General features: G+C 36.3%; 1 protein-coding gene across 12 annotated transcripts in view; it reads right to left on the bottom strand.

Moving 5' to 3' along the window:
• NRXN1 (neurexin 1) overlaps window positions 1-12,553 on the bottom strand; it is a 1,108,907-nt gene that overhangs the window by 573,246 nt on the left and 523,108 nt on the right. For all 12 annotated transcript variants that reach the window (XM_081069306.1, XM_081069308.1, XM_081069310.1 and 9 more), the window contains 2 exons: window positions 8,246-8,629; window positions 1,695-1,898 (listed from right to left, as the gene is read on the bottom strand). In XM_081069306.1, the coding sequence (XP_080925432.1) occupies window positions 1,695-1,898; window positions 8,246-8,629 (588 nt within the window). The remainder of the gene's footprint in view (window positions 1-1,694; window positions 1,899-8,245; window positions 8,630-12,553) is intronic.

Raw genomic sequence — 12,553 nt, 5'->3', positions numbered from 1 at the left:
GATCTTGATTGTTACATTTAATGCCTTTGGGGAACATGAAAAATGTAAACCTAGATTCTGTTTCCATATAGCTGAGTTTGTCATGTGTCGTCAACCGCATCAGAAAAGTGGTTGCAAACAGCCAAGGACCAGCACCTACACAACTCTTTCCACAGAATGCTTTGCTGTTGGAAAATTCCCATGAGTGTATCCACTTGGGCTAGTAGCCCCTGTGTTGCAACTAGGCACTTTGTTTTGATTGACTTGTAGTAACCTAACATTGTCACTAGAGGGAACTCTAACAGAACAGTAAATGAAAGTGCTGTGTGTTCTTTAGTAATCTTTAAAAACACCCTTAGTATTTAACTTAATTTAACTAATATCAACAGAACGTAATTGTACGTAATAAGCTATCAGTGAAACAACTCCATATTTTATGAGCTACCATTCTGCCCAGCACGATGTGAGAATATGTTCACATTTTACTACTCTTCACATTTTCCTACTCCTTTTGTAAATCTATGTAGTTTCAAAATTTTCCCTCCCTGTTTATTCAGTGTGTGTGTGTGTGTGTGTGTGTGTGTGTGTGTGTGTGTGTGTAGCACTTCCAGGAAATACAGTAAAACCTCATTAAGTTTTACTCCTCTTGGAGTTAATGATAATATTGAAATGTATCGGGCAGAATATTTATAATTCTTCATTTGGTAGGAGCAGAGATCACCTGAGAAAAATTGCACAAACAAACATACAAGTATACAAGTTGTAAAACGCCAAGTTCAGGAAGAAAACTGATTTCGGTTACTTTACTATACATTAATGGCACAACTTGCATCAAATAATGTGCTAATTATGGATAATTATTATCCACTCATTAAAATCTGCCTGCTAAGACCTTTCCTTAACAGGATTTTCCCAGCTACTAATTTATGGTTTCAAATGTAATTGAAAGCAAAACTGCTTAATTTTTATTTATTTACTTATTTTTACTCTATAATTCGAACTTTTTCTTAATTCAGCCTGACCTTTCCCATAATTCATCTGGCATGTTGAGGTTTTACTGTAGCGACTCTTTCTTAATTCTATAATTAAGCAGGAAAGCATTATTTTTCTGTAGAAGAGCCTGTATTTTAGTGTTCTCATGGCTGTTTGCCGAGGGCCGCAGACTTTGGGCATTGAAGGGTTGTGGATTGTTGTTTGATAGCAACATATCACCACACAGTATTTCAAAACAAAAAAGATGGGGTACCACAAAGGCAGGTATTCAAAGGAGAAGCCCAAGGAGTACAGGAAAAGCCACTGTTGCTCTAGATCACAAAGTAGAAATTTGATATTTTGTGCATATGTTATCCAAGTAAATGGACCTGAAAGGATATCATCTATAACCAATCAGAATGTCAGTAATTATAACAATAGGAAATTCAGTTTGAGGCATCTTCAAGCCTAATCATTCATATTTTCAATTAACCTCATTGATACGTATGGCTTCCCTTTTAAGAACCCTCCGTGGTAGAAGAGATCACACAACAGTAAATTATGGTAAACAAAAGAGAAACAATACAAAGATGCCCCAACGCCTAAATTAATTTAAAGAATGGAAATGAGACCATTAAGTGTTTTAATTTCCCATGGCAAACAGGCTACTTGATAAATGTTTGCAGGCAAAACTGAACAAGACGTGAAAAGTGTTAGTTCAATGGGGGAAGGTGAATGGTTACCTAGATTGACCGTCAGTTTCACACGCCCTGCATCCAGCTCCAGGCGGAGCGTGTCTGCTGAGTCCCTCGAGGTGGTTGCCATTAGAATGCCATATGCACGTTGGGATCGAAACCGTAAGGACACATCCTCAGCCTCTGTGTGCATTACCACGGGGAGCTGGATCTTCATAAACATACTCCCATCATAGCTCAGAACCGTTGCCTCTATAGATGGGAAATGAATATAAAAGTTCTTGGTCCGATTAGTGTATTTATACTTTGAAAAAGAAAAGCATGACCGATTAAAGTCTCCCAGATAGAACACAAGACTACAAACTCAGCTCATCTTCTTCAGAAATGAGCTTTTTTTTTTTTTTTTTTTTTTTTTTTTTAAGCTGGAAAGACAAGTCACAGCAGGGAGAACTTCCATCATGAAGTATCTGCCAAAGTCCAGAAGAAAATATGTCTGCACTTCGCTTTTGGTTCCCATAGCGCCTTCTACCTATAGCATTAATCGTGTTGGATTATCAGTGTTTAGGTATGTGTCTCTCTTCTCAAGAGCAGAGATCGATTCTTTTGTGCATCCACAGTGTGAGCCTGATTTGAAACACTAACAACTATTTAATGCATATGTGGGTAAGCTGTACACCAGTTCTGTACAATGAGCCTTGGCTCTGGATCCTTCATCTGCAAACTGAGGGGATCTCATCTGCTACAGGAGAATCTTTAGGGACTTTGCTTGTCCTAAAAGCCTATGATTCTAAGAGAAGTTACCTAGAACTTAAAATGATCTGTAAGTACAACCCTAGTATCCTGAAAATATTAAGCTATTGCCAAAATGTCAATCACTATGTTCCTTGGTAATATTGAGTAAGGATGGGGGTGGGACTGAAGAACTCGTGTACACACGTGTTCCTAAAGTGGATTGCTTTAATAGGGAATTCGGTTAATACTGTATTAAACACATTTAAAAAGTGAATATCAAAAACTGTTGAACACAAACTGAGTGTTTTAAGAAATGTTAAACACCTTAATGTTAAACACCACATGGTAGTACAATGTTGCAAAACAAGTATGGGTCATTTTGCTTTCTCATTGTTTCTAATAAATCAGAATATCATTTAATAAAAGAAAAACTACCTGAATTCAAAATAAACTAGGGAATTTTCATTATCTTGTCTATGTACATGACACAGCAATTTACCAATGCAACTGGGCTTACTATTAAGATTATATTGCTGGAGTTGTGGTTCTGCAAGTTTATTTTTCAAAATGTTAGGGAAGTCAAATATTCCTTCTAAAACTTTACTCGTTAGTTGTTGTCATCATGAGACTGAATGCACATCCAGAACTGACAAGCACTGAATGCCAAGGTCTCTCCTTGGCACTCTTCTCTTTTCCATCCACCTCTTGACTGAAGGGATCTCTCTCAACTCACGTGCTCACCCCCCCTAATATATTTGTTATTGGCCCTGACTTCTCTCTTGAGCTCCATTATCCACCCATCGCCTATTTGACATATCCAAATTAAATATGACAGGCACCTTACTAAACTCTTAATTCCCCCACACACAAAAAATGAACAAATTTGTTGTGCTCATCATTCTCCAATGTTTTCTATCTCAGCAAATAATGTAACTCCATTGCTCAGACCTTCAGCTTTCTGATTTCTGTCTTACCCTCTCTGTCATGTCCAATCTAAATGCAAGTCTGCAAGTCTTAAAGGCACTAATTCCAGTCCATTTCCTGAATCGATTGCTTCCTACCATTATCCCTAAAGTACCTCAGACTCTGCTCCAGTCTCTCACCTAGACCACTACAATAGCTCCTACTTCTGCTATTGCTCCCCATACACAGATGCCAAGCTAAACTTTTAAAGAGGTAAATCCAATTACATCACTTCATTGTTTAAACAATCACCCCCCACCTCCTCTCCATCCCCCACCATTAGATTCCCACTGCAGTTAGAATAACATTTACATTGCTTTTTTTTTTTTTTCCAATCTATTAGGTTTGGTGTGATCTGGCCCCAACCTATCTCTCTGGCCCCAGCTACTAGCATCCCACCCTCCTGCCTTGTTTAATAAACTCCAGCCATACTGATTCCATCTCCCATTCAAGGATTTATACTCTATCTTAAAGGCTTCACCCCAGATCTTTAGATGGCTGGTTCATTCAGCATTCAGGTCTCTGGCCAAATGTTAGTTCACAGTGGCCTGCTGCAATCACCATTTTAATCTCCCCTCCAGTTATTTTCTATCTATTTACCATTTAATTTCATTTTTGTAATTACCATTTCTTATTTGTTTCTATAGTATTATCTGTCTTTGCCCTTTAGGATCTTGGTAAATGTCAAGAGGGAAGACGGTGGGCTTTCCTGTTCATTGTTCTACCAACAGTAGAGGGCCCTAAAAAGTGCCAGGCGCACCACAGTCTCAACAAACATTTACTGAATTGAAGATCGCTCTTGACACTGAAGATACATGAAATAATTTACTACAAATTTGGATGTCAAGCTGGTATACGTGCTCATGGAAGAAACTGAGCATTCTACCTATTGTAAGTGGAATCTAATGTTGGTAATTTATGTGAACAAAATTTTTACCTAAGTCTACTTTGAAGTCCTTATGTAATTGTGCTACAAAAAACAGGTTAGGAAAGAGGTCTATGTACCAAAACGAGTGTCCCATGGCTAGACACCGACCTAAGCACTGAGGAGAAAAATATAATCCTGTTAAAATATTATGGTTCTACATCATACCACATATTTTTCCAATTAGATAACAAGTTTCCCAAATGGAAGCAATATCACAAGAGACAGAGTTGAACGCAAAAAAAAAATCTAATAGCCGTTGTTCAAAAAATCATTAACATGTGATTTTAAAGTTGTAGTGAACTCTAAGTAAAAAAAAAAAAAAAAAGAAAGAAAATGTGTTTCTAATATAATCTTAAAAGAAATTTGATCTTTACTATTTATTTTCTTCAATTATAGCTAATCATTATCCCTACCTATAAAACAATACCTGAATAAAAGTTTAAAAGCCATTATTAATTGTCAAGTTACTGTGGTTTCATATAGATAAAAGGACTAAAACATTTTTAGTTTTCTGCTATTTATTTAGTCTGTAAATTTGGTCTCTATTATTCAATAATCATATTTTTAAAATGACGTCATATTCTTCTATGAAATGTAGCTTAATTTGATTAAAAACTAAGTAGGGGGAACATCTTTTTAAAAATACAGAGGGCTGATAATGGAATATATATGTATATATATAATGAAACACAATCCAAAGTAGAAAAATAATTAGAATCATTGGCCTTTAACATTCTCCACAAAGTTGTAGGAATGAATAACATAGTAAAATAATAAAACTCGTGTGCCCCTGAGTGCAATTTAAAAAATTCTCAATATGAAAATAACTTGTTGATAAATGACAGATGAATGCCTAAAGGATTCCTCATAATTAGAGTTAATGTTTAATTAGACAAGAAATGGAAAATGCACAAGGTTGTAGTCTAGAGTTGCCAAATAAATGGTAAACAACATTCTGGCATTTGAAGGTTATGCGATTTGGCATCATCCTTTAACGTTAGTAAAATTATCTTATCATTTAGAATACAAGAGTCCTTTAAAAGGTTAATTTCAATACAATACTTCCCAGTGGGGGAGAAAAAGTTTCAACTCTGTCTCCTGTATTTCCTTCCCCCTCGTCTTTATGTTTGATAGATTTGCTTTCCTGTGTTATTCCTTCTTGCAGTCTAACGTGTACACCTGTGCTCCGTTTTGCTGAAAGGCATTCACATATTGTGATCCACGATGAAAATCAGACAGGGAGCCAAATTATATTGCTCTGACATCTGTCCCTCCATCTGTTAGAGTTTTAACAAACAAGTATAAAGTAGACCTCTGGTTATACCACATACATATAACCACAAATAATTTCTGTATGAACAGGTCTCTATAAATTTTCAGTTTTATTACAAAATAAAGCAGGATGGAAGGTGCTGCGTTTAATTTATACTCAATTGAACATTATTTATATGTTACTCTTCCTTATGGGATCAATATACATAAAACAAAATACTATTTTCCTAAGTCAGCAAACACTCTGTTCTTCTAAACTCCTTTGCTTGCTTACTGGAGAATGTGATTGCAACATCATTCACCATGCTGCATTGCTCATGAACTTGAACATGCTTTTTAACTGCTTTGGAAAATTATCTTTCTAAATTATCAATTATTACTCAATAACAGCAAAATAAAAACTTTGTAAGTGTCCTTTGGTTTGGATTTCAAGAGTTGTCAGTCAACTCTTAGGTGATCAACAACCATATACTATTAGAGAGTATCTGGAGAAGAACCACAGTGAAAGCCCTTTCTTATGAGTTGGAAACCCCAAGGGTTGGGCATGATCTTGTGTTGACTGAACTAGGGCACAGCTGGGAACTGGACAGAAGCCAAATTTTGTGGTATTGAGCATGACAAGCATCCAGCAACACCCTGTTCTCAAGAGATGCAATAATGTGATCAAGAAAATTAATTCTGAAAAGCAAAGACTTCTCACAGTACGCTGGGTAGTCCAGTAACAAAAACCACACAGAAACATCCATTTTCTCCTCAACACACAACCAAACTGGAGATAAAGAAATCTGTAGAAATTTCCAGCCGATTGTCAGATAAAAATGTATGCCAGATCCCAGTGATGAAGTTTGCTATTAAATTATCATTTGCAAATGTGCATATGTTTGCTACCCTTCTTTCTAATTACTGCGATATATAATGAGCCGCTCATTCTAGCTCAGAAAGCTCTTTCTTTTTATTTCTGCCATATGTAGTAGCGGAACACTGCCACTGGGTGGTACACCATGCATATTTAACTGCGGGCTTTTGTAATTCGGGTGACAGTTCAGTTATATCCTTGTCTAGCTTCACTTAAGCAGGAGGCATCATAAAGTCTGACAGCACTCTGAGTGACTAAAGTGAAAACTAAATCTTAAATCACACAGGTGTGTTAATCTCACATTATGCCTAACTGTAATACATCTTCTGAACTTTGTCACTCTGTTACTGTTGCTGACCCCTTTTGGAAATTCCTAAAAAAACAAACTATACAGACAAGTAAACTAAGATTAGAAGAGAAAATATACAGAGACTATACCCCTTACAAATGAAAACTACGCAGAAAGAGCTAACCTCTAATGACAATTCACAGGAATTGCAATTAGGTACCAGGAGAATGAATGAATCTATGTGATTAAAACACCCATCTATTGATCTATGTAATTGTATGACACACAACAGTGATGATATTTTGGAAGATAATTTAAGATCATTATCAGATTATTGTTATTTTTATTAATTATATATTAATTTAAATGATAGAGCTGGTAAGTTGATGAATCTCCTCATTAAGATCAAGAACTAAAGTCACATTTCAACTTTGGATTCCAGAAAATCACCACTTTTTCTCTAGAAAGTGTTAAATTAAATGAATTAAACTATTTCAGAAATGAAGGGGGGAAAAATACACCTAAATATGCATGGCTTAAAAAATAGATGCTAGTTACTTTCAGACATCTGAATAGAGCAATGTTATTTAGACCTGAGGGGACAATGGATAAACTCATCAATATTTTTTCATATTGATTTTTTTTTGTTGTTGTTCCATTGCTGAAAATAAGTGGTAATGGGTGTAGAGTCAAAAGCATTTATCTGAAACTCTAAGGTCGATGGAAGGATATGTGTAGACCTGTTTGCTCTATGTCTTCCCTTAGTCTGGTTTGCAGATAAACTGTGGCAGCTATCACTCTTCACTTTTCCTTTAACCCTCATTCTTTTCCTTCTAATGGGAGTGAAAAATAAAAATAAAAATGTAGCTTTGCCTCCTGTTAGAGAAGGAAATGGAAGTACCTGCTCAGAGCTTCAACAGACATGAAGCCTTAATGTCAAACACGTAAATGAATCACGTGTGATCAATTAGGTCTGAGGCAAAGGTAAGCTCCTTAGAAATTAGGGTGCATTTCTGAAAATGTTAATATAACCTGGATGCTTTAAAGTCATCTTACTTTTCAAATTCCAAACTTGGGCAAGTTGACTGAAGTGAAATGAGCAGGCTAACCTATTTCTCATGCAATAGTGTCAGGGAAGTCGCAACTTACAGCTTAGCTTGCTTCAAATGCTATTTTTTGGCACAGATATTAGCACTGGATGCCATAAATATATCTAATTCATGTCTTCTTTATCTCCTAGTGTCCTGATCTTTAAAAACTGGGCAAAAGAGAAAGTAGTTATTGTCTGTTATATATCGTAGGCCCATGACCTAGAGGATACAAAAGACCCAAATATTTATTCCTATAGTATACTTAGAAAGCTGTGTCTTCCCAGAATCAGGTCCTTTGAAAATCATTAAGGACTTATCAGTAACACATCAGGTGTGGCTGCTCGACTTTCGCAGAGTTTGCTTCAGCAGAGCATAACTTATGTTTGCACGGTCAATTTAAATTGGGAGGTCAACATTTAATACACTTTTCAACTCAGGGGAGTCAGCTGCTTGGTTTTGGAATCCTACCTCTCTCGCAGGACCTGCCAAGATAGCCTGTTCCGGAACAATCACAGACATATCTGTTCCACCCATCCCTGCACATGCCATTGTTTTTGCAAGGGTTGCTAAGGCACGGTTTTGCTGTTTCCCTTGAGCAGGAGGGCTTTACTCCAGCAGTACTTTGAACTTCAGCCATTTGCCGGATATCTTTGCTCTGGCCGTCAATGAACAAATCTCTGATGCAGCCCACGTAGCCATAGTTGAGCAAGGCGGTCCACACCTCAGTGGGGAAGACGAGGCCGGCTTTATTCTCTGGCAAGCCCCCCAGGTACAACTCATCATCTAGGTCCAGAATCTCACTCTCGCCAGGAGCAGTATAGGGTGTGCGCAGCGTGTTGACAGAAATGGTACCTGTTGGGAAGATGAGAGAACACATAGGTCTTTAAAGAGTGCAACAGGTTCTAAATATCACCTCTCTTTCATCTACCAAAGGGTGCCCTCCTTGAGGGCAGACTTTTTTTTTTAATTTTTATGTCTATTCCTAGTGTCTTGCACTTCTCAGTGGAATAAATGGAAATTTGTGGAATTAAGTGACCTTAGAAAAAAGGCAGACTATAACTAAAAGGATGATGCAGATGCAGGCACACCTCATTTTATTACACCTCACAGATGTTGCTTTTTTTTTCTTTTTTTCTTTTTTTTAACAAACTGAAGGCAAGACCCTCCGCCAGCAAAAAGATTGTGATTCACTGTATTGTGATACTCTCTTCCCGCCGTGATCTGGAACTGAACACACAATATCTCTGAGGTATGCCTGTATTTGACTTTGTGAATAAAAACCAAAGTATACCAGCTAACAAAGAGTGTTTGTGAGTCTCTAACGGCTCAGCCAAGAAAGGAAGAAAGAAAAAAAAAAAGAAGAAAGAAAAGAGATATTGACATTCCACGTCACTCTCTAACAGTCAAGAAAGAAAGAAAGACAGGAGAAACTGACATTCTATATATTACTCTCTGGAATAGTCAGACTCTCTCTAGTTAGTATTCATTTTGAAAGCTGGTGTACATCTGGAAATTATGGTGTTCATCTTTAACTGACTTGATTGGTTTTATTGAACATAATATTTTGAAGATTATTTATGTCAGAACCTGACTGCATCACTCTTAATCATATGAAGCTATCGATTAACCATTAAGATCTCGGTTTACTCATACCAAATATGGGCACAATATTATGACCTACCTCATACTGTTGCTCTGAATGTTTAATAAAATAATATTGGTGAAGTCTAACTTATAATAAGTACTGCACAAATGTTGTGTATCATAATTAATTACAAGAACCAAATCAAATGAGCTGTTTACTTTTTAAAAACCAAAATAGTTACTTAATAAAGTGACAAATTTTTCCCCTCACTCAAAATATAAGAGGAAAATAATTCTATTAGCTTATTAATATATGAGAACTGTCGCCCTAAGCATAAGATTATGAGTAGATATTCACATGGGATTGAGAATCACAGAAAAAAATTTTAAAAATTATATATATATGTATATATATATATATATATATATATATTTACAGAATCTATTAAAAGAAGAAAAAATGAAAGACAAAAGGTGGTTTTTAATCAAGACTTCCATCCTACACCACCAGATTACTCAAAATTCCACCAATATTTTATCTCCAGAAAGCTTTTGTAAAAATGCAACTATGATACCTAAAAAATGTACCACACTGACCCATTACCAGATTATCTCAGATTTATATTTTAGGTCTAGACCATAAGGCAGAAGAGGAAGTGTCTAAAGAGGGAAAGTGGATTAGAAAACGTCTGATGCCGTGCTGGCCCCTGACACGGCCTCGGGAATTTGAGGGGCACAGACACACAAGAGAGGCCTGAAGACAGAAGATGGGTACAGAGGTAAGACCACGCGGGGAGAGTACAGTGTGGACACAGATTGGGTAGGAAGATGCATTTCGGTTGCTTTACAGAATACCTAAGGCCTGACCCAAGTAAAAATATGCCTGTGATGAATGTGAAAGGTGCGTCTAACTAAGGACAATAGGGCAACTGGTTTCTGTACTATGCCCAGGAGCATTCCAAATCCCAGGAGAAGGGGCATTTCTCCATATTGACAGTGTAACAGGATCTGTCTTTGTGAGGGAGAAGGTCATGGGAGCCACTAACAGAAACTGCAGGGAGCCAAGTCATTACGAGGACATTTGTCTCTCTAGACTTCCAGAGAAAGAAATGAAAAAGGCTCCTAGGGGAGAAACACTCAAAGGCATTGCTATTTTGGCCTTCCAAAGAGGGGAGTATAATAGGGTTTTCAGATGGTGGCAGCAAGAAGGGAAGACAACAAAGTACTCATTTTTTTTACTGTGCACATTTATACAAGTATCCAGAAGAAAACTCATTTAGCGACATGCAGGCACCATAAAATCCTACTTAGAAAAATAATCCTACTTAGAAAAAAAATGCCATCTTGGGGAAATTAAATACATAATTTTGAGAGAGAATGGTGACACTTTTCTCTCCCAAATAGAATTTCATTACATGCATTTTTAACTGTCCAAAATGCCCTAAGAAGTGAATTAACAGATGATCCCTATCCTCTACAGCAGTTAAAGTAAGTTAGAAAATGATAAGAAAGAATGAGTGCTAATGACAAAAGGAAAGACAAACGTTCAAAAAAACACACAAACTCCATAATACATGTGGAAAGCGAAGGGTTGTATGCAGTGAACACAGTGACTTATGTTTACGAAATAAAACAGAGAGGTTGTGCCATCCTGTTTTCCAATTAGTTCAAGGCTTACTCGAAATAGAAATAACTATCTAATATTGAAAGAGAATTGTTAAACAACACAGAGCAAGTGAACAATAACAAAGTTTTACAAGCATGGGGACATGTTTTTAAAAACATGTTAACTTTTTCCATATGTCTTTTTTATTCATGGAACAAGCTTGATGCAGCTCAGGGGAAGAAGAAAAAAAAAAAAAAACACTTGGAAAAACTATATTGTCTTTATTCATGATGTTCTATGTCTGACATTAAGGGGAAGCTTGGAGGATTCCTAAGATGAGGGAATTCAGTAGTAGCTTGTGTCACACCCACTCTCCACAGAGCTCCATTGCTCAGTACAACAAGTAGTTTGCATATTCAGTGCTTCTACACTCTCAGGGGCAAAACTGCTGCCAGGTATTTCAGACACTCACCCACATATAGTTTGTATGACAGTGAAAATGGAGTGACTGGATCTCTGCAGTTTTATTTATGATGTGTTAGTGTTGGTTTTGAGCAAAGTAGTGTATGAAAGTTCAGATATGTTTTTTATGAATGAACTTGTGGGAGACAGATGAAGATATTCACTATAACTGTTTTCTGGTCACAGCACCTAAAGTTAATCCACAGTTTTCATAGATTTACATACAGCCCAGTGCATACAGGCTTGCACACACGTTTGCACACACGTTTACACACACACACACACACACACACACAATTTAACAGAAAAATATTTAACTCTACTACCTCTGAGGCACTCTGACATTTTGTTCTTATTATAATATACAATTTTATTAATATAAATGCTAGACATGACCCATTGTATTGACTTTAGGACCAATTAACAGGTTGTCACCCACAGTTTACATAACACTGATTGAGAGGTTACTATCATAAAAACAAGGATGTTTTCCCCATAGCTCCTTATTGTACCTTTAATAGACAATTTTAGAGTTTTCATGAGAAGAAGAAGCAATGAAAGATAGGAAAGAAAACAAAAGAAATACAATCCAACCTTCAACTCAAATACAGTCCAAGGGAAACTAAAACTTTAATTTAGCCCCAGATTCAAGGAAAGGAGTCACATTGAGCCTATGCATGTATCAGATACCATCCATTAAAACACTCTGCAAACAAACATAAAAGAATGAAACAACCATGATTGAAAATCAACTATTATTTCCTTTACATGCTTTGCCAATCCATATACACTTAGATATTAAAAGAAAATCTTTATAAAAGTCATGGCATAAAAGTGGGGTTGTAGAACTAATTAAGTGAAATGGAAACAATTATTTTATATTCTGAAGATGAACAGACAAACAACTGTATTCGAAATAATTAAATTTTATTACTGAGTCAAATAGATATTTATATTTTATCCTACATATGTGCAAATGTCCTGAAATACACACATTTCTGATAAGGTATTTGAATCCTACATTCCTTAATGATATTATTATTGACATACATCAAAGAACATTTTCACTTAAGCAAAAGATTCACCACAGTATCACTAAATTCATTAAGTCAGTTTAACACCTA

This window comes from Rhinolophus hipposideros (genome assembly GCF_964194185.1).
Source record: "Rhinolophus hipposideros genome assembly, chromosome: 12".
Taxonomy (NCBI): Eukaryota; Metazoa; Chordata; class Mammalia; order Chiroptera; family Rhinolophidae; genus Rhinolophus; species Rhinolophus hipposideros.
Note: the sequence above shows the minus strand (reverse complement) of the source record. Positions and strands in the feature narration are given on the sequence as shown.